The 22139-nt window shown below is 45.3% G+C and overlaps 2 protein-coding genes and 1 long non-coding RNA gene across 4 annotated transcripts; 1 reads left to right on the top strand and 2 right to left on the bottom strand.

Moving 5' to 3' along the window:
* The first annotated feature begins 1857 nt into the window (after window positions 1–1857).
* Window positions 1858–4987, top strand: LOC124703033. Its single transcript, XR_007002888.1, has 3 exons — window positions 1858–2315; window positions 4472–4526; window positions 4607–4987. It is a non-coding gene; the product is annotated as an uncharacterized LOC124703033 (long non-coding RNA).
* Window positions 4988–6783: 1796 nt separating this feature from the next.
* Window positions 6784–11304, bottom strand: LOC124703034 (OBERON-like protein). 2 transcript variants are annotated; one of them, XM_047235243.1, is made up of 3 exons: window positions 11075–11304; window positions 8609–9740; window positions 6784–7628 (listed from the first exon to the last, which is right to left on the bottom strand). In XM_047235243.1, exons 2-3 carry the CDS (start codon window positions 9726–9728, stop codon window positions 6991–6993), a joined length of 1758 nt encoding a protein of 585 aa, XP_047091199.1. In that variant the 5' UTR covers window positions 9729–9740; window positions 11075–11304; the 3' UTR covers window positions 6784–6990. The 2 variants fall into 2 exon arrangements, with proteins under 2 accessions (XP_047091199.1, XP_047091198.1); XM_047235242.1 differs by having other exon boundaries at window positions 8609–9799.
* Window positions 11305–12725: 1421 nt separating this feature from the next.
* On the bottom strand, window positions 12726–15954 carry LOC124703035. The gene is made up of 4 exons (XM_047235244.1): window positions 15784–15954; window positions 15595–15687; window positions 13413–13605; window positions 12726–13187 (listed from the first exon to the last, which is right to left on the bottom strand). The coding sequence occupies exons 2-4, from the start codon at window positions 15646–15648 to the stop codon at window positions 13057–13059; spliced, it is 378 nt and encodes a 125-aa protein (XP_047091200.1). The 5' UTR covers window positions 15649–15687; window positions 15784–15954; the 3' UTR covers window positions 12726–13056.
* Window positions 15955–22139: the final 6185 nt, after the last annotated feature.

Consider the following 22139-nt stretch of genomic DNA (forward strand, 5'->3'; position numbering starts at 1 on the left):
GACGAAGACCACCATGAGACCGCCGATCGCGCCGGTTAGAAGCATCACCACGTCGCCGACCACGAAGACGAACACCACCATGACACCGTTGTTCACGCCCATCACAAGCATCACCATGTTGCCGACCACGAAGCTAAATACCACCATAACACCGCCGGTCACGCCGGTCACAAGCATCACCACGTCACAAAGACGAACATCACCATACCGCCATCCCCATGGATTATCACCTCTCACTTGTTGCCTATCCTCACCACGTCGCCATCCATGAAGATGGCAAGCCAGAAGTTGAGCAACAGTACTCCAAACTATACTCAACACGTAACAGTGTAGTAGCGAGTCATTTATCTATCCGTGTATATACACCGAAATAAAAACCTGTCAACATGAAAGTCATGCGGAATGGTGAGGTGAACCTAATCCTGAAAGGAAATTTCAAACGGTTTAGTGTGTGCGACTAATTTGACAAGATTCTCTTAAAACTTCATGCACGAAATTAACGATTTACGACTTGACGAAACTCAAAACCGATTGTCGGAATTTATTCATATCATCGACATGCATCTTTTTCATGTACAACTTATTTTGATTCGAAATATGTTTGTGTTGATTTGAATAGAGGTTGTGTGGAGTAGTGTAAGCGAAGTGAGCTTAAGCAAATCCCACGTGGAGAGGTTGCATGTGTGGAGCAGAGAGGTGAAGAGATAATGCCTGCACCGCTAGAAACGGCTAATTCGGGCGTTCCTCCAGGGTCTGGCCCGAGGATGCTTTAATATCCTGTTCGTTAACAACACGGGTGAGCCGAGGAAATCAAATATGTTAAAAATTGATGGACCGATGTGAGCCAAGGAACCCCCAACCTACCAAACGCACCCTTAAAGATCACATGGTTTGCGATGTCTGACCATGATTTTTTTCATCTCCGACCTAAAAGCAGCTGTTATTCTAAAAGGCAGGTCAAAATAAGGTGTATGCTAGAGATGTTGTAAGTCGCTTGAAATGGTTATTCAAACGAAAAGAAAAAAGGTCATCTGGAGTGGAGAAAAAACAAAGATTATCGGCGTTGGTTGGTTTGGCCAAGTACTCAGTGTGAGAAGTAGCAAACGCGAAGTACTAGCAGGGTTTTGGTCAACTTTTGAACCAACACACCGAAAAAGAAAAAGGAATTGGAGCGAGAAAACGATGGTCACTCTGGCTAGTTGTAGCGGGTGGATGAGGTTTGGTGCACACCGACTGAGCCTGCCTGCATACTCCGGGGCGTCAGGGTTTGACTTGGCTACCGATGGAGCACGTTCCCAGCATGAGCACGAGCTGGGATTCGGTCGGCCGGAGCCGGACCGAGACCACCACGCGTCTTCCACCGTTGACCCAACCGCCTGACCGCTCATCGCGACGACTCGGTACGTGCGTGCACGTGCCAGTGCCGTCGTCTCGGTCGGAAAGTACGTACGACGCGCGGAGATACGGCGGACAACGTGCGTCGCGGGGCAAACGTACCGTCAAGTAGTTCCTGAGTATTCGTGTCCGAACGCTCACACCGTCGACGTGCCTGGCGCCTCCCGTCCTGTCGATTTCAGCTCCGAGTTTCGAGACTGGCTATTTCTTTTGCGCAAAATCTATTTCCTGCCTGGGCACCGTGCGGTCTTACAAAGTGCTCACCCGCGCCGTCCGTTCGATGACAATCGTGCGGTCCTACTCTCCCACGCCTACGCATCCGACAAATCTGACCGACCGAAGCATCATGCGACGGCGGCGACCAAAATTCCCCATTCTTCCTACCTCTGCTCCTCCCTGCAAGCTCCCTCCGCCGTAGGCTGTAGCGCTATTTCTCGGTGGCCGCCGCATGCGTGGGTCGCGCTGCCGGATTCGCCTAGATTCGCCCGGAGGACGAGAGCAGCATCCATGGATCCCGCGCCTGCCGACGCCATCGAAGGCCGCTTGTTTGTCGTCCGCTCCGGCGGAAACCCTCGAACCTGCAATCATTGGCGCCCGAGCAAATGGAGGCCTCCTTGATTTTTCTCCACAGCGCCCAGGCTACGGGGATGTATCAGCCGCCAAGAATTCCCGGTCTTGCCCTCGTCGTTGACTCGTTTACTCGGTTGCCCCTGCTCACGCTGATCTGCAACACGAGCTGAGATCGAGAGGAGTAGGGGGCGCTGCTGCTTGGCTCCTCATCCATCGATGGGACATCGGCATGTGGTGGTGTGTGGGTGAAGGGGGACAAGGAGAGGCCACAACTGCTGATTGGTGGCGTGAAGGGGGAGCTGGTGGCCATGGAAATTGTGGAGTACCTGCTGGTGACCTTGATTTGTGAGGTTAGTACATTAATATCCATCTCATATAAATTTCCCACCGCTGCTGTTGCTCCTGCGTTTTGAGATCTGAGCCCTGGAGCTAGCTGCACCCTCTCTATTAATTTCTCTAGTGCTGATGGTTCGTTCTATAGCTGCTCACAGATGCGTATCTTGATTTTGTGATTTGCATATTGTACCCAGGTCTAGATTTCTAGATAGAATACATGCACATAACCTATGATATATTTAGCTACTAGAATTTGTTACATCATGTGGCGCTGGTCAGCTGATTTGTGATGTATTTTTGAACCTTGAACTAGACTTGGTGGTGAAAAAATTATGCAAGAAATTTCTTACATGCACATAAGCTATGTTAGCTTCTGAAATTAGGATTTATTACATCCATCACTGGCCACTGCCTATCCTCAATATAACAGGATGTATATATTCTGTAATATATACATCCAGGGTATGTGGCCTTAGTATTTGCGCGTTCACAGGATGTATTGTGTGTTTAGAGGTTAATTGAGGACGTTTGAGTTGTCTCAGTAATGGTTGTCTCTGATCAAGATGAGTTCCCCGACTCACGGTCAAACTGTCTCGCTATGTGTATCCGCATCTCCTCACATGTTCTTGTACATGCATACAAACTGATGTTGGCTGTTGCTGTGTGGTCCAATTTTTTTGTTTTTGTTTGGTTGTGTTAGTTCATGGAAGATAGAGTAGGTTTTCAATCTTAATCATGCGATGTATTTTGCAGTATGTTAATTTTTGGTAATAATTACATCCTGGACATATGGGTCTTCAGATTGTCCTCTTATAGGATGTTTATTTTTCATCCTGGGCATGGGTTTCCAGATTGTCCTGTCCTTGTTCTATATGGTGTGTATTTGTCTCTGTTTTTTCTCTATGGACTCCAGGTCCAGCCTGCCGGACCGGGCAACGGCGGCGCACTGCCTTGGTTGCGAGTGGAGTACCAGATGTGGCACCCAAAGATCGACGATGCGCTTCTGGAGTAGAGTGCCACACAGGGCGCGGATGTGTGTGGCGCAATATCTGTCAGCACCAGCACTCCCCCGACAACTCTACACCAGTTCCTGCCGAAGCCCTGCCTCTCACCTGCCGACTCTCTAGGCACAATGGGTGCGAGGTACGTTGGACTAGGCAGTCCTGGAGCTGAAACGTCCCCGGAGTTGTTGTCTGGCAACGGCGGTGTTGTGGCCCTGTTGCTCCGAGTCCCTCTGCCTCGTCACTCTTGGCTGGAGGCATGGAGGCATGGCTAGGTGTGGCCCAACGTTGTTGCGGTCTGTAGAGGGCACCTCCTTGCCAAGTTGTAGTCGCTTGGTGAGGACGGTCGTGCGTGTGCGTCGCGCGTGTGTGTGTCCCTCCTTCTGGAGGTTGTACCCCTGTTGTTTTCTATCTGTTCAATGAAATGAAACGCAAAACCTCTTGCGTTTTCTCAATGTGTATAGCATGTATTAATCTGCACACACGATGTATGATTAGTCTTACATGGTGCTTCTAGTATACATGTATGAGTACAGGGTATGTTTATGAGGTATAAAGTGTTTTTTCAATCATTTCTAGTCATCGTTACTTTTGTAGGATGTATTTTTTTGTTATAAATACATCTCAGGTATATGGATTTCATATTTTGTACACTCATAGGATGGATTTTTTAAATAAATACCTGCAGTATATGTCAACGGTATATATGCAGTTGGATGTTGTTGTATGCATTTTAGGATGTAGAAAATTGGGAATAAATACATCCTGTTCATATGGGTATTCAGATTGTTCAGTCATAGGATGTATATATTTTCATTTCCTGCCAAGGAATATCATGGGATGTAAAAAGTGGTAAAAAAATACATCAAACTCCCAAGTTATACAGTAGTGGTAATAAGAATATTGGATGTAAGAAATGGGTAATAAATACATCATGCTAGTATTTTATTACCCATATAATGTAATATTTTCCTTGATCTAAGTTATGCCGTAGTATGTTTTCGAAGTGAACATGCATGTTACGCATGTAGCATTTCCTCTAAAATCATGGATACCAATGCCCAGTGTATGTAATTATGTACAAAATGATGTATGTGTTTTTTTATAGTCACTTGTATATGTGCTTGGTTTCTAACATGTGTCGTCCTTTTCTCTTATGTGTTTTACAGGAGTGGTCCTTTTTTACAAGCAGATTTTGTCTGTCACAACACTGGTACACATATGGTATGGCATTTGTGGTTCTTTTTTTTTTGCCCCTCCATGTTATTATTCTTACTTTTTCTTAGTTACTTTTTGTGCCGCAGAAACCTTCACGCACTCCTAAAAATGTTTCGAGGGCTAGCCAGTCTAGACTAATACAGTAAGACAGAGGCTTAAGTATCAGCTGAAAGACAGTGGAGATGAAACTTCATTGCTTGAAGAGTTGGGTGTTATGGAAGATAACCCAATTGCATCTTAGCTCTCAGAAATTCAGGAAGATCGACCGATGAGTACGAGGAAGATCCAACTGAAGATGATGACAATGCCTAGCCAGGATGTAACTATTACTTTCCGTTTGTTCTTAAACTCCAACTTGTGGTGGATCTTTGTTTTGCCTTGCTTTTCCTGCCCCCTTTTGATTGTTTAAGTTCTCTGTAACTTCTGATCTATCATCTGTTCACACCATGGAGTTCTAGTTCGTCTGATGGGAGCATGTAGGGTCTTTAGTTTTGGTTTGGGAATTGGGATCGAGCCTTTATTTTGTTATACAGGCCGGTACTTTTGCTCTGTCAATGGGGCCACGTCCGTCCCGCGCGTCAAAGAAATGGGATGCCTTTCTATTTCGGTTACCTGTCGTTTTCACCAGCTGGGACCACTTTCTATTTTCGGAAATAAACTGATTAGGACAAGGGGGCACTGTGTAAGCCTATATGGTAACCGGGCACTCTGTAGCCTGGCCCTTTCTTTTGATACAAGAAATAAATATACAGTAGTAATATCAAAGACCCCAATTGTATCTACTCATCCCGTACCGGTTTACAAGGGTAGTATTACATTATTCGAGGAAATTTTTTTGACTAATAATTTGGTCAGCATAATATAGGATATTTATCATAATATTTATATTTTTGGAAATTTCTTTTAAATACGAATCTAATGGTATAATTTTTGTGGCATATATTTTATTGACCAAATTTGTAATCAAAGTTCTTTCTTAAAATACTTAATACCCCTATAAACTGGTATAGAGGTAGTAGTATGTGCACTAAGATATCAAAAACGATAAGGGTATACATAGCCATGAAAATAATAATGAAGAGAAATATAAAACAAAGACAACACCTGAACCGCAAAAAAAAGGTTCTCAAAAAGCAACCCATCTAAGAAGCAAGCAAGGCGCAAGCGTTGTCGCCGGCCAATCGAAAATCTTAAATTTTCATTTGGAGAAAGGCAATGTAAAAGACTTACTTACCCCTAACCTTTTCATACCGCCAGCGGCTCGCTCCAAGTGCACCAAAAAAGTGGTTACGCAAAAGACATTTAGTTTCCAAAACAATTCATTCAGCAAGATTGCCAGGTACAAGCAAAGAAGGTTAGACCTTACCATTTCACCCTGAAAAACGCTGCTAGATACTCAAGAAGCACCGACAAAAATGCACTTCAAATGTGGTGCCGCCACCTCTTGTCTAGTCCGATGCTGCAAGTCACCAACACCCGTTGACATTAGCTATGGATGGTCGTACAATGGGGGCATCGTTCCTGCTGGTTTGGGAAGATCAGATGTTGAATCCGTTAGTAGGCTGCTCGACCAGGTGGAATTATATGGCCACCAAGGCGACCATCATCGCCCGCAAGACAACCACTTTACGCCAACGAAAATTGGGGCGTCAAGTATGGCAAGTCAACCGTCACAATTACCAATGTACCATCGGAGCTGTGAAATATCAAACCGGTGTTGGAAGAGATCGCCAACGACCATGGCAACCCGACATCGAAGTGGGATTACCAATTCGGACGTCACAATCCGAATGTTGTGGACATTGCTGGATCTCAAGAAAGTGCAACGTGGAAGAAAATTTGGCGCCTCCAAATAACTTCAGAATTTTATTTTTTTTGGCTGCCGTGTGCTCCACGGTTTGATCCCATATCTCGGAGTTTTGGCAAATAGACGTATTGCAACCAGTAGCAATGCCCAATTTGTAACTTTGACTGTGAAGATATTTTACGTGGTGACTTCAGATATTTTGATGCATATCTTTTGTCCTAACCGTATGCATCTTTTCAATGCACATGCTGGGGTACTCCTTCCATTTCGAAAAAAAGATGGCCTGAAATTGGAACATGAGCTGCTAGTTTTTTTATGGACTTTAATTACCCACTGTTGAATTTCCCAGAAAACTCACACGATTAACGGCTCATATAATTCTCAAACAAAATAATCATTTTTTTTTGCAAGAGAACAAATGATCAATTGCTGACATAACTCAATACTACTCGCCCATTAAAACTTGTAACGCCCATTAAAACTTGTAAAGTATTGCCCAAGTTACTTTCTTTAGCAGAAGGATCCAAAGTTATTTTTAAGGTGGTGCACTGAAGTAAGCTCCAACCAGAGATATTCCACGTCTCTATTAATTTACATCGCATGAACTATCACGGAATCACAAGTTTGAAGCGCGCAGAACAGTACTAATCTGGTGAGCAGCGGCTACTTGGACTGCCGCCCGTCCGACATGCCAGACGGCATGCTGCGGACGTTCTTCAGTAGGTCCTGGATCTTGGACAGCATCATCATCTGCGATGGGTCGCCCGGGGCAGGGGCGCCCGTGGCGGCGCTGCTGCTCGCCTGGGGAGGCGCCGGCGGCCTCTGGTTATCCTGCAGCTTGATCTTCTCGAAGATATACTGCTTCTCCGCCTCAGCCTCCTCCAGGCGGCGCTTGAGGTACATGCTCGCGTAGTCCTGCTCCGCCTTCTCCGACTTGGCCAGCGCGATGCTCTGGAGCTGCTCCGCCTCCTGCCGGGCCTCGTTCGCCTTGAGCTGGAACATCTCGGCCTCCGCGCTCTTCAGCCGGATCATGCTCTCCAGCTCCTCCACCTGCTGCTGCTTCCGCAGCCGCTCCGCCTTGAGCTCCCGGGCCTCCCTCGCCTTCTCTTCCAGCTCGCGATCGCAGGACTCCACCGCGAGGCGGGCCTTCTTGAACATCTGCATCTTTTCTTCAGCCACAGTCTCCATCTTTCTAACAGCCTCTTGGACAACCTCGGCGATTCGATTGCAGGCCTCATGAGGAGTGATCAGTCGCCCTAGTTCTTCATTTTCAGACATCTTTGGGAAATCCATCCCAAGCTCTGAAAAATATGATTGCAGTTAATACAGAAAGTTCAGAATTACAGGCCAAATAGGCAGATACAAGACAAACTGCAGATAAATTTAATCACGGACAAACCGTGAGAAATCAAATCTCTTTGAGTTGGGATGATAATGAATGCACCAACTATAAAAAAAATTGTTCATCTTATATTGGTATACAGGTTACAAATTTAGTGTGATGTTTGTTCCTACGGAAATTAATTGAGCAAAGTGCATCTTATAATTTTAGCTGCCTCATAACAGATGATTAGATATGAGCTAGATGGCCATGGCAGCATGCACCATCACCGTACACAAATAACAGAAACAAAGTATGTGTATAGTACTTCTAATATGCCTCCTCTAAAAAACTATTAATATGCCTAGCGAGTTTGTGGTGGTGCCTCGTGGAATACCTCAGCTTTCACTGTTTTGATAGTTCTAAGAAAATGATTTTTACTACTACCTCTGACTGCAAAAGGATGTTGCAAGTTTGTAAATTTTTTGATGTATCTAGACACTATCTGAATTTAGACAAATTTCCGACATCCTTTTATGGACAGAGGGAGTACAATTTTTTGGTACTAGTATTGTTTGAGTGCAGAAGCATTGTGGCATTGTTCAGAGAATGGCTACTGATTTACCCGATTTGTATAACTTTCATAGTGATGTGTAAAAAGAGTCTTGCTATGTACAGGCCTACAGCAGAAGATACCATGCCCAACAAACACGCTAAAAATGGAATTATTTTTCATATGAAGAAAAGATCTGTGCTGACAATGAACTCAAACAATTAATAGTTTTAGACTATGCAGCTTCAAAGGGAGAAAAAAGTAGTGTAATCAGAGATGAAACCAAATACCAACAGAAACATGACTTAATTCAGCATAATAAAATGAGTGGATAAATTGCAACACAGTATTGTTTAGTTTATTTTCGCGGGGAACACAGTATTGTTTAGTTAACAAAGTATAATTACCTTGGAGTGCTTGCAGCAGTGCTCTGGGACTCATGGATTGAGCTGTAGGATTTCTTAGTCTTTCAATCAGATCAGCACATTTCCTGAACAAGTTCCTCCCTTTGGGGTCCTCACTTAAACGGAAAATCTTACGAACATACTCAAGTTCTCGCAACAAAGCATCTCTGTCCCAGCCAGGAGCACATTGTTGGAACACATCCCTAACCCACCCCAACAACTCAGATGTCCTCTGGCAGGCTTGGCACCGAAAAAGCATCTCTGCATGTCCAGTTCCATTCTTTATCTTCTGACCGGTCCCAATCTGTCCATCAAGGATTGCACAATCAGTGTGAGTCCAGTGAGAACAGGAATCACACCCTATCCAGCGGCATGTATTGACTTCAAAATCAAACTTACTGCAGATCACACACATGCATAGGTTGCAAAAGCCATTCCTGTTGCCACATATATTGCACCTACACTCTTCGGCAGGGAGAGCACACTGACAGGCAATGTTCCGGCACCTCTTGTACAAGAAAACCTCAGCAAGATGGCTCAGAGGTATGTTAACACTTGGATGCAAAAATGCCTGGATTCCAGTCTTGATGGAAACAAGAATCTCCAGCTGTACATGGTGTGCCATCAAAAGCATAGTTGGTGTCAAATCCAGCCTACCCTGGACAACCTTCTGCAGGTACAAGAACTCCTCAATGTGTTGAGGACCACCAGTTCCTTCAAGAATCGATCGAAGCTCACTCTTGATTTCGTCCAACAGCTCATCTGGCATAACCTTCATTTTCTCAGCAATCAGGTCAACCCTGTCCCGAGCAACCTCCCTGAGAGTCAATCTACCAGTATTTGGGATCCTACGGATGATCTGCCGCTCAGCGACACCTTTGGTGGCTGCCTCCTTATCTGTATCCACTATTCTAATAGCTGACGCAGCAGCAGCACCACTGTTCTTGCTCGGCTCCACGGGCCAGGTCTCTCGTGAACTGGCACTCTCAGTGGCAGAGTCATGCCCCGGGTCAGAATTCGACGCAGGCTCCTGCATGTCTGGCGAACCAACTTGCTCCAGTGAGGCCAGAGAGAGCGATGTCTGCAGGCTTGGGGCACTCCCGTTGTGCCGTGGGGGCGGCATCCCCTGTGGAAGCTGTTGATGGAAATTTGCACCCGATGAGGTTCCCATATAAAATCAAAACCTAGCTAAGCCTGCAAGGGACAATGATTGCCATCAAGCACCAGCTTAACACTTAACATTTTAAACATCACTTGACATTGCAAAATAATAACAGAACTACTCTTGTGTTCTGAAGCAAATTATTAATAATTTTCTGCAGTTGTTTCCAAAATTTCATCCCTAATCTTAGTCACCGAAAAACATCTCTACACAGAGCAGCCACATAATTTATCCCCTAAATCCCACATTCAAAAACAAGTGGGGGCAGTCTTCTGCATGGTTTTAAAAGCGTCGCTTAGTCGTCGCCTAGGCGACGCCTAGGCGTCCAGGCGCTCCCCCTCCGCCTTGGAAAAACGGCCGCTTTAGGCGCCTAGGCGTCAGAGCGCCCTCCCTCCTTAAGGCGTCAAGGCGTCGCCTTAAAAACCATGGTCTTCTGCATTTATTTCAAGAATTCCTCCATGAATCATTGTCACCAGACAGAAAAGTCACATGATTTATCCCCTAAGCTCCCCAATTTTTTTTAAAAAAGTGGCATTGCTCTTAATACAGAGAAAAAACCCTAGGCAAACCTGGTGCAACAGCAATCGCCATCAGTCACTTGCTCAAGAGGTGCCATTTCAAGCATCGGTCCACATACAAAAGGAAAAGAAACTCTATCGCGTGTCACCAAGCAAACTATTAATGCTCAAAGCAAGTGGAACAGGTTGCTGCATTTATTTCCAAAATCAACCGAGTAATCTTAATCAACAAACAACATCTTTAAGCAGAGCAACCACATAATTTCTTATGTGAGCTCCCCAACTGAAAAACAAGTGGAACAACTTCTGCATTTATTTCCAGAATCAACCCGGTAATCTTAATCAACAAGAAACATCTTTAAACGGATCAGCCACACAATTTTTCCCCTAAGCACCCCAGCTGAAAAACAAGTGGAACAACTTTCTGCATTCATACACCGTCTCTACACAGAGCATACACATAATTTCTCCTCTATGCTCCACTAATTCGAAAGCAGGTAGAAAGATTTTCTCTTATATTTCCAGTATTGCTATCCTAAGTTCCTAACCTCCTCGTCAATTCAAGCTACACAGATCAACATCACAATTTCTCTCCCAAGCTCCTCAGTTAGAGCGACATACTGAATATCTAGACAACAAATTTTCGCATTTCATCTGCCCAAACCGTCAATTCGAGCAACCAATCGTTCTCATGGAATATTCCCGCTCCCGCCTGACGGAAGCACGAGCTAAAACCAGATCCCACAAATCCCAGCGCTCCATGGGGAAAACTCGGGTAAGAGAGCTCACCTCGGCGCAACGGAGTGGTCTCCGGAGGTCAAAGAGACGGCCCGGGGATGGAATCGCCGGCGGCGGGCAAGGCTCCGCCTCCGCCGACGACGTTGACGAGGAGGGGCTCAGCGAGACAGTTGATAGGAGATGTTGTCTTTGTTCCGTTTGGAGTGAAAAAAGTATAGTACTCCGTACAAATGGTGGGAGTCCAGCTGTGGAGGATGGTGAGCGGTGAGGAGCTCAACGAGTTGACTTCTGGGCAAGGGTAGAATGGTACTCCTCCGCTAGACTTTAAGGCATTTGTTGGAAGATTAGAGGGGACAATGACTAAAAAATAATAATTCTCGCTAACCTTAAATTTTCCCTTATTTCTAAAAAATATGTTTGGTTATAGTGTATGTGGCTAGTTTGATCCACCTTTTTTCTAAGTTTTCACAAATTTTAGTGTATTTTCTCAATACCCAGTGCATACTGGATTGCGGACTGAGATTTTATGGAAAATTATTTCACCCAATTTTTATTGCATATTATCCTCTCTAATCCCATCAAATACGCTAGAACCGACTAAGTGCGTACATATATTTACGCGCGAATTATTTTCCAAATTTCTATTTTTTAAATGCGATTTTGCTAAAGGAGCATATGCACTTGAGGTCAAAAGGTGAATCTCCGGATTTGAGAGCAGTGTTTTGGCTTTGTTGCCCCCTTTATTTAAATGTGTTTTAAACATACTTGATATGGTATTCCAAAATAATTTAACGTGGACATGGTCGCAACCTACGTGTGTTCAGGTGCTAAAATAAGGGCTTTACACGAGACATTTTTTTTTGTCTTTTTATGCATAGCATAACTTTTTTAGTTTTCGTGAAACTTTACATGTGCCCTTAGAATGTTAATATGTATGCGCACGAAATTTTTATTCAGATTTTTTTAACACTTTGAAATGTGTACTTTTGGGTAAAGAGAGCATAGTTGAAATCTAAAGTGAATTTTCGGACTGCAAAACTTACACTACTTCTATCCATAAATAGATATTTTAGATTTGTTTGAATCTGGATGTATGTACTATCTCCGTTAAAAAATAAGTGTCTCACTTTGGTCTAGATACATCCAGATTTGAATAAATTTAAGACATCTATTTATGAACAGAGAAAGTATTATTATCGAAATAGTTGGATTTATACGAAAAACACGTTTAGTTCGAACATTCAACGGGCCTTCCATTCCGGTAATCCATATGGTTGTAAAACAATGCAGCAATCGGTACATTTTCGAAATAACAAAGTTGCATAGATCAGCTTCCACCGTAGCGATACATTTGCAGCCTTTGCCGGCAACGATAGGAGTTTATTCTTGATATCTTGTGGCAACTATCTTGTCCTTGGCTTCTGGCGAGCACATGGAAAATCAATCTGAACTTCCTTCTGTCAAACATTTCTTAGCGGATCTTATTAGGGAGCACAGGACCGGAATAATCACATCTACCAACTGAACGAAAGAGCTGTGATCAGACACTGTATACGCAAAGAAATGAAACTTCTCAACTGAAAGAATTACACGCTTAGAAAAGACCGACCGACGTCACCGACCGCAAAAAGACATCACGGACTGCAGCTCTTGTGATTTTCAAGGAGAAAAACAAGTGTAACTCACAATAGCATACATTCGCTTGATTTAAGTGGCCGCCTACAGAAGATTTCGACCCCATAAATTAAAATTTGACCAAGTCACCATAGGTGGCTCGCTGAAGGATCGCGGAAATTAAAGATTGACAAAGAGAAAATACAGTTGTTCACGGCGGACCATCTACACAGTACATGTATGCTATGTCCTTGTTGTCTAAACCCTACATATATAGAAAACAAATCAACAAATACAAACAGCACCGGTTTACACTTTGCGCACACAGCATGTTATCTCTCCTCCGGCTGAAAGCGCAACCCCAGGATCGCCAAGGAGTGCACAAAGGCATAGAAGTCCATAATGGGGTGACAAAGCTGCTAAGGTTCAAGCTTCAGGGAGACGACACGGGACTGCCGGTTCCGCTTGGCCACCCTCACGAATACGATTGACAGGCATGGCGGCGCCCACCATGGCTTGCGGACTTCCTGCTCCCCTTTCAGGCAGGCAACTGAAAGGGTGATTCAAGGAGTGATTGCAAACTGTCAGTTAGGAAAATTTGACAAAAAGAAGGGAGGATACCAGCACAATGATAGCGTGCAATTGCACCTCTCAAAGGTTCAGTTAAAAAATCATACATGGCATAATTTTCTAGCTTACAGTTATGAAGCTAAATGCACGGGAACAAACCAAATACAAAGATCAGGGACTGAGATAAAATGGCAGAAATCCGAACCTTTAATGCGCCTCAACTCTTTACAAAGCGTGATAAAATCTCCCCATTTCATGTGACACCGTCTGATAAATCGTAGAATCTGCTCTGTAGTAAATGTGGAGAGGCTTTCCAGATACTCTCCGTTGACACCATTTTCTTCAAATGCTTGGCGATAGCCACCAAGGTTTATCTTCTCTAACCACAACCCCACATCCTGCAAGGGAACAATTACTTTATCAGGGCAACGGAGAGTATTGAATTTGAGGCAACCACCCAAAGCTTACACCATTTAGGTAGCTCTCTTACTAGAAAATGGCCACTGACGCTCTATTGGCAGAAACAAAGCATAGATATTTTGATTTAAAAAGAGATGCCATAACCATAGCTATCAAATAATTTATAATACCTAGGAATAACGGAATGGATGCTTGCTAGAAAGTCGGAGGGCTTAGTGCAATAGCTTAAATACGCATGACTACAAGTGTACATTTTTTAAAAGAAATCCATGCTTGTGAAATGTAAAAGGGGTGTAAGTTTTGAGGACAGAATAGGCAACAGCAAGTTTCATGGTACATCAAACTTCAGCAAAAACAAAATTCACAGACCACTTATGAGTTGTGACCATTGGGGGGTGGGGGCGGGGGCAAAGTCTTGGTCATAGAACAGCGGGAGTCTCAGATGATCCAATTGAAATATGACGTGCAGAAAAAGATATTTTCGATATAGCACGAAAATGACACATTCAGTACTAAACCTATAGATGTTTCTTCCAACTATGCTTTTTTATGTAGTGCAAATAATTTCCTTGACAAGTGAACATGCTTTTTGCAGTGTTGGAAAAATCATCTCATAGTTAGGCAGCACAAAATACTTTGTTGAAGTTGTGAAAGGTACACATCAGGTCCTTGGTTTTTTGTGCGCCTAGCTAAAACCCTAGCACATAAGTCCAGGTTGGTACAACCAGCAGGGACCAGTTTGCCAATCAGGCTAGTACGCCATTAGTTCCAGGACAAGGTTGCTCGTCCAGAAGAGCAGGGCAGAAAATGTGGTTTGTACACTCAAATAACAGTGCTTATTTTCTTTCTTACAACTAGTTCAGAAGGTGCCATGTACAATAAAAATAGATTCATGTAGAGAAACACTTACGTTCCAAATCAAAATAACATGCCTGTACGTACCAATACTGTTCACCATACGTAAGAACCAAAGAGCTTGCCTTTTGTTAGGCCAGATTCAGCACGGAGTGGCTGAATTAATATCGCACCCATGGACAAAATTGATAAAGCTGATTCAGCGCATGCACCCCTCCATTTATTGTGGTGCTATTGTTCCTAAACAACAATGATACGTAATCTAAAGTTCAAAGGCAGTTCCCCCATTCGGAGTTATGCACAAGTGTTGCTCAATCTATAAGCAGTCAGCCTACACTAACACATCTAAAGGTGGACAGAGAATTAGTTAATATTACACACAACTATAGTTTCGTGTAGACATCACAGTGTAGCTTTGCAGTAAAGAGAAATATTTTCCCATTACTGGTACATGTGAAGGTGTATCATAAGATCTGAATTTGCATGAAGCAGTAAATCATCCTCACTCTAAGTTAAAAAAGGAAGTAACAGAGTAAGCCATATGTATTATATTCCTACGAGTCACACAAATGTGGTAACGCATAAAAATGCATTAATTGGAGAAGTAAAGATAAGGAGTATGGCAGGCTTATAGTGATTTCCTCAGTGCCTTAGCTGAAGTGTTATTGTCATGAAATAAATGGGCCCTAAAAGTATTCTGGAAAAGAAGAAAAAAAGGATGCACCTAAAATCTGTAAAGCAGCTGTCCAAAAAAATCTGTAAAGCAAAAGAAGACTCAAAACAAAGGCAATATAAGGCAGCTCCAGTTCTAAGATCAGGGAACTATCTTTAACAAATGAATGGATTTCCCAATCAGCCCCACCAAAGTTCAAACTAAAACCTATCTTGTTGTCCATATACACACAAGAAATTGATATGAAGTATCCATTCTAATCAGCATCACAAAGGCTAAGCACACGCTGATCCATGAAGAAATCGAACAAGGCGTTTTTAACATCCAAACAAGGATAACGAATCCACAAACTACAAAGGTACACACACAAAGAAAAAGAACGACTGAAAGGGGGAAGGGACAAGTAATAGAAATATCTGAAAGTTGGTTGCGGCGGCACCTCCACAGTCCAGATGAAGAAATCCAGCGGCTCCGGCGACCGTGCCCGGTTCATGTCCACCTCTCCCACTGACGACGGCGGCGCGCCCCCCGACTGCAAGCAAATTAACCCCATCCAGATCAAGAAACGACCCTCCCAAGAAAGAAATCTCCCAAAAAGTAGTATGAGAAAGAACAGGGAGGGAACTACCGCTCCTGGATCCCCGAAGATGAAATCGCTTCAGCGCCGCCCGCTAAAACTCATCAGCCCGCCCGGGGAGGAAGGGGGAGAAGAGGAGCGCTGGCGTGGCGTGCAGTGGAGCTGCGAGCCTGCGGGAGGTGGCGAGAACTGGCCACTGGGCAACTGCTGGTCTCGTTCCCCCACTGCTTTGGCCTATTCACAGAACGATAAATACGGGCACGGCGTGGCGCGGTGCGGTGCGGTGCCCCCGCGCCTAGAAGAGAAAATGAAGGGAGCGGTGAGCGACAAAATGCGACCGAGCTGACTAGGCTCCTGATTTGTGGTAAAATCGTGAATAATAAGCAGAGGTAAAGGATAATCCATTTAGTACACAGTACACACCATTACAAAACCATGTCCACTAAAAAAATTGATAGTATTTTGTTCACCCCAAGGCCTCCCGTCCTCCTCCCGAGCCGCCCTCGCGTGGCGGCCGGGGGAACTCTACCCTGCCGTCGCCGCCTCCCCCCTCCCCCCCTCCCCTCCCTCACCGCCGCCAGGGGCGCGGTCTGGCAAAGGCCGGCCGGCGCAGGCGGGGATTCTTCGTCATCTCGGGCCTAGGGTCTCGCTCTCGCGACGGTGAAGACGACTCTTAGACTCCCTCGACTCCGTTCGACGGCGGCTGATTTCCGACGCTGTCTTCCACAAATTCAAACCCTGCCTCCGATCCACTCACTGCTTCTGGTTGTCAACGCGGATCCAATCGCGCTCGGGGTGATTAAGGGGTGAACATAATTCGCTACCCACCCTTGGCGGCGGGCGGTTTTTGCGGATCGGGAATCGCTGCCTTGAGTTGGTATGGCGGGGGATGATCAAATGCCTGGAGGCGCTGCTAGCGCTGACAGGAGTGTGTCGATCCGTATCACGGATCAGACCGAGAAAGGGAAATCGACGGAGGGATCCGGTTCTTCTTCGGCTGCTGCGGGGGACAAAGTAGCCGAGATGCTGGGTCGCCAAAACCTCACCTCTCAGGAATCTGCAGCCTTTGTGCTGGAGGACGAGGACGACGATCACCTTGACTGCCCTGAGTGGGCGCTGGTGGGTAAGGTACTGGCCCCAAATCCGCTACACATATCGACCATCAAGGCTGTTTTGCGGCCGGCTTGGGGTAATCCGCGTGGTTTGGAGATTCGTTCTCTTGGGACTAACCTGTTCATGGCAGAGTTTGCGGGTCAGGCTGATAGAGACTGGGTACTGGGGGATCGCCATGGCACATCAGTAAGAATGGGGTTCTGCTGAAATTGTTTGATCCTGCTGTTCAACCGGGCGATGTCAGTTTTGATCGTCTTTCTCTATGGGCTCGTATTATGAAGTTGCCTTTTGGTTGTATGAATGATACTCGTGGAAAGAGCTTGGCTGAAAACCTTGGCAAAGTAGAGAAGGTGGAGGTGGATGACAAGGGGCGTGCATGGGGAGATTTCTTGCGTGTTCGGGTCTCGATCAATGTGCTTGAGCCCATTATGAGATGTGTATCTGTTTTCTCTCAGAAGAGGCAGGTTACGGAGGTCTTCCAAGTCATGTACGAACGCCTACCAGTGTACTGTTTTTCTTGTGGTCGAATTGGACATTCTTCTTTGGTTTGTCCTGATCCAGGAGAGCGAGACGCAGATGGGCTGCTCCCATACCACAGCTCTTTTATTTGTGTTCCTGATGAAAAGAAGAAGAAGGGTTCAGGAGCTCATTCTGGTCAGAGCTCTTTTGCTAGCAATCGATCTGATCCGGGAAGTGGCCAAAGTGGCCGTGTACCTGCTCCTGCAAAGAAACAAGGAGCTGAAGTTTCAAGTGAGTTCAACTCACTGAATAAGCAGAAGAGATCACGAGCAAAACATGCTCAGCCACATGTGGATGGCAATGGAAATACAAATGCAGGCAAGTCTAGTGTGGTGACAGCTGCAGGTGCAAACCAAATTAGTGGGCGGAAACGCAAAGAGTACCGTCCCAAGGCACAAGGAGTGACCAATGCATCGGTTGTTCTGCCACTTGTGCCCATGGGGGGCTTTGTGGATGTACCAGTCCTAGATGCTACCGTGGATGGGGCCACTCTTCCAGTACAAGAGTCACATAAGAAGCAGAAGACGATCTCACCTTCAACCTCAATCGGATCGGCGGATCAGGCAGCGGCTGTTGGACAGCCCTGCCAAACGCAATGAGACTCTTGTGCTGGAACTGTCGAGGGCTTGGGTCGGACTCGACAGTTGGCGAACTTCGCTAGTTAGTGAGGTTCTTTCGACCTACCTTCCTCTTCCTCTGTGAGACGAAGATGAAAGATTCGAGGGTGCAAAACTTTATGTGGTCGCTTGGATATTTTGGTAGTTTTGCAGTTAGTAGTATTGGTCTCAGTGGAGGCCTTGCTTTATTCTGGTTGCAACCATACACTATTTCGTTAAAGGGGTTTAATTCTCATTGTATCGATGTGGTCATCTCCAAAGAAAATAGTGTTGATTGGCGGGCAACTTTTGTTTACGGTGAACCTCGGAGAGAGTTAAAGACATGAATTTTGGAGTCTGCTTAGAAGGTTGAACGATTAGTGGAAAGACCCATGGATATGTTGTGGTGACTTCAACGAGGTTCTTACCAGTGATGAGCATCTTGGCTCTTCTGACAGATCAGACACCCAAATGGCTATGTTCAGGAATTGTTTGGAAGATTGTGGTCTTCTAGATCTTGGGTTCTCGGGTCCCAGGTACACATGGAATAATAGGCAACAAGGTGATGATCTTGTCCTGGTTCGTCTTGACCGGGTTGTTGCTAATAGTGCTTTTATGGAATTATTCTCTGGATATCAAGTGGAGAATGTTGTTACTACTACTTATGACCACTTGGCTGTTGTTGTTTCGCTTGAGGGTGATGACAATGGCAGATCAACCCAGGTTGTGCAACAGTTTATGTTTGAGGCAGCTTGGCTGCGTGCTCCAGATTACCGTGAGGTGATGGAGCGGGCTTGGAACGAGGGCAGGGACGGCTCCATGTCTCTGCAATCGACCTGTGATAATCTTCGTAGGTTAGCAGGTTCTCTGAAGCGCTGGAGTCATGATTCCTTTGGAGCTATACGTAAGAGAATTGGAAAGTTAGAACGTAAACTAAAAGGTCTCCGGTGTTCTAATGCTGACCATACACTTATCCAGCAAACAGAGAAATCATTATGTGAATTGTTTGAGCGGGAAGAGGTCATGGCGAGGCAGCGATCTAGAGTGGATTGGCTCCGTGAGGGTGACCGGAATACTGCATTCTTTCATGCTAGAGCAGCTGCACGTAAGCGTGCAAATAAAATTTCTTGTCTGCTAAGGGAAGATGGTTCGAGGTGTACTGATATGCCCGAGATCAAAGGTATGGTGCACGGTTTTTATGCGCACCTTTTTTCTTCGGAGGATTGCCCCTCCATTGACCAGGTTCTTCATGTTATTCCTCGCAAAGTTTCTGATGATATGAATGAATCTCTTTGTAAAGAGTATACCGATGAGGAGATCAAGACGGCTTTGTTCCAAATGGGTCCCACTAAGACGCCTGGTCCGGATGGTTTCCCGGCACTTTTTTTATCAAACCCATTGGGAGTTTCTCAGGGATGAGATTTGTTGTGCGGTACGGAGTTTCTTGGGAGGTAATGATATACCAGAAGGCTTTTGTGATTCTGTTATTGTGCTTATTCCGAAGATCACTAATCCTCAACAGCTAAAGAATTTCCGTCCAATCAGCTTATGTAATGTCCTTTACAAGATTGCTTCGAAGGTGCTAGCCAACCGTCTGAGGTTAATCTTACCGCGTGTTGTTTCTGAAAATCAGAGTGCATTCTTTCCGGGAAGACTTATTACGGACAGTGCCTTGATTGCATTTGAAAGTCTCCACACAATTAAACAACAACGGGCTAAGAGACCCTTCTTTGCTCTTAAGATCGACATGATGAAAGCATACGACCGTGTAGAATGGAATTATTTATATGGATGTCTTTCAAGGATGGGTTTTGCTGGTCCTTGGATAAATTCAGTTATGAGATGTGTCACTTCAGCACGGTATGCGGTTCGTGTGAATGGTGATCTTACTGAGCCCGTGGTGCCATCAAGAGGCATTCGCCAAGGTGACCCTATCAGCCCGTATCTTTTCATTCTTTGCACTAAAGGTTTGTCGTGTCTTCTGCACAAACAGGAGGACCAAGGTGAGCTACAAGGTATTAAAAATGGTCGACTTGGTCCTGCTATATCTCACCTTCTGTTTGCGGACGACAGTATTTTCTTTGCAAGGAGTGATAAGAGAAGTGTTGAGGCGTTGCACCGAACTTTGCAAACTTATTGTGATGGGTCGGGTCAAAAGATCAATCATGATAAATCTACAATTTTCTTTGGTAATGGCTGCCGAGATGAGGTGAAGCAAGAGGTGAAACAGAAACTGGGGGTTTTCAATGAGATGCTCCAGGACTCCTATCTTGGTATGCCCACTGATGTTGGTCGTTCACCTACTTCCACGTTTCGGTATTTATTTGACCGGATGTGGAAGCGTGCCAACGGTCCGGTCGGATAGGCCTTTGTCTCGTAAAGGAAATGAGGTGATGCTTAAATCTGTGATACAAGCAATTCCAACATATGTGATGAGTTGTTTTCGGCTGCCAGCCTTAACTCGTGAGTTAATGAGGAAAACCATTGCGAATCAATGGTGGGGTTTTGAGAATGGCAAGAGGAAGATGCATTGGCGTTCTTGGGATTGGCTTTCTACACCCAAGACTTTAGGAGGTATGGGTTTCCGAGATATGGAACTATTTAATCAAGCTATGTTGGGTCGTCAATGTTGGCGTCTTATTACAGACCCGTCCTCTTTATGTGCCCGTGTATTGAAGGGCCGTTACTATCCTGATGTGGATTTTATGAATGCCTCGTGTCCTCGATCAGCTTCCTATACTTGGCGATCGATCCTCCATGGCAGACGTTTGATTGAGAAGGGTATCCGCTGGGGTGTGGGTGATGGTTCAAAGATAAGAATCAAACATGATAATTGGATCCCTGGACACCCACCATATATGCTACGTCCTCTATTACCACTCTTGGAGGGTCGATCAGTAAATTCACTCGCTTATGAGGATGCACGGTCTTGGAATGAGCAGATTGTTCGTTCTGTTTTTGTGGAGGAGGTAGCGGAGAAGGTGCTCCGTATTCCGATCAGTGGTTTTGGCGGCGACAACTTTGTATCTTGGCCACACACATGAAATGGTGTCTACTCAGTTCGCTCTGCATATCATCTGGCTCGCTCTGACTCGGCTCTAGTAACTCGCAGTGCAACTAGTTGCATGGGAGCTGGTGTGGTTATTCGTGATAACGCTGGACAGTTTGTTGGGGCGTATGGTGAATGTACCCGTGATGTTACTAGCCCTGAACTTGCTGAAGCCTTAGCAATCAGATCGGCGCCTTATTTGCTCGCAGAGGAAGGTTTGGACAAGTTGATATTTTCTTCGGATTGCTTGTCCGTGGGTTCGTAGAATCAATGATACCGAGAGGGATCGATCAGCCTACGGACCCGATGATCCATGATATCAAGATACTGATGGCCTCTTTCTCGTTTTGTTGTTTTCGTCATGTTAGTCGCTTGCAAAATGTTGCAGCGCATCGTTTAGCTCGGTCTCTTAATTTGTCTAGTAGATCAGTGTGGCGTGGTGTGCCTCCGGAGTGTATCCGGGAAACAATTTGTATTGACAGTATGTCTCGTTGATTAATAAAGCACACATGTTCTCAAAAAAAGAACGATAAATACGGGCGCGGCGCGGCGCGGTGCGGTGCGCCTAGAAGAGAAAATGAAGGGAGCGGTGAGTGACAAAATGAGTCTGCCAGGATAATTATCGACCTGACTAGGCTCCTGATTTGTGGTAAAATCGTGAATAAGCAGAGATAAAGGATAATCCATTTAGCACACAGTACACACCATTACAAAACCATGTCCACTAAAAAATTGATAGTATTTTGTTCACCCCAAGGCCTCCCGTCCTCCTCCCGAGCCGCCCTCGCGTGGCGGCCGGGCGAACTCTACCCTGCCGTCGCCGCCTCCCCCTGATAACACGTGAAGCACACATCCGTTGGGAACCCCAAGAGGAAAGTGTGATGCGTACAGCAACAAGTTTTCCCTCAGTAAGAAACCAAGGTTACCGAACCAGTAGGAGTCAAGGGCCACGTGAAGGTTGTTGGTGATGGAGTGTAATGCGGCGCAACACCAGAGATTCCGGCGCCAACGTGGAACCTTCACATCACAATCACAATACTTTGCCCCAACTTAACAGTGAGGTTGTCAATCTCACCGGCTTGCTGTAAACAAAGGATTAAATGTATGGTGTGGAAAATGATGTTTGTTTG

The sequence above is a fragment of the Lolium rigidum genome, chromosome 3 (assembly GCF_022539505.1).
Source record: "Lolium rigidum isolate FL_2022 chromosome 3, APGP_CSIRO_Lrig_0.1, whole genome shotgun sequence".
NCBI lineage: Eukaryota > Viridiplantae > Streptophyta > Magnoliopsida > Poales > Poaceae > Lolium > Lolium rigidum.

Coding starts and splice junctions, on each gene's coding strand:
- LOC124703035 (XM_047235244.1), bottom strand. CDS start 15,648: ATGAACCGGGCACGGTCGCCGGAGCCGCTGGATTTCTTCATCTGGACT. Junction 13,606..15,594: donor TCTTCATCTGGACTGTGGAG/GTGCCGCCGCAA, acceptor GTTCCCTTGCAG/GATGTGGGGTTGTGGTTAGA. Junction 13,188..13,412: donor AGAGTTGAGGCGCATTAAAG/GTTCGGATTTCT, acceptor TCACCCTTTCAG/TTGCCTGCCTGAAAGGGGAG.
- LOC124703034 (XM_047235242.1), bottom strand. CDS start 9,776: ATGGGAACCTCATCGGGTGCAAATTTCCATCAACAGCTTCCACAGGGG. Junction 7,629..8,608: donor ACTGCTGCAAGCACTCCAAG/GTAATTATACTT, acceptor CATATTTTTCAG/AGCTTGGGATGGATTTCCCA.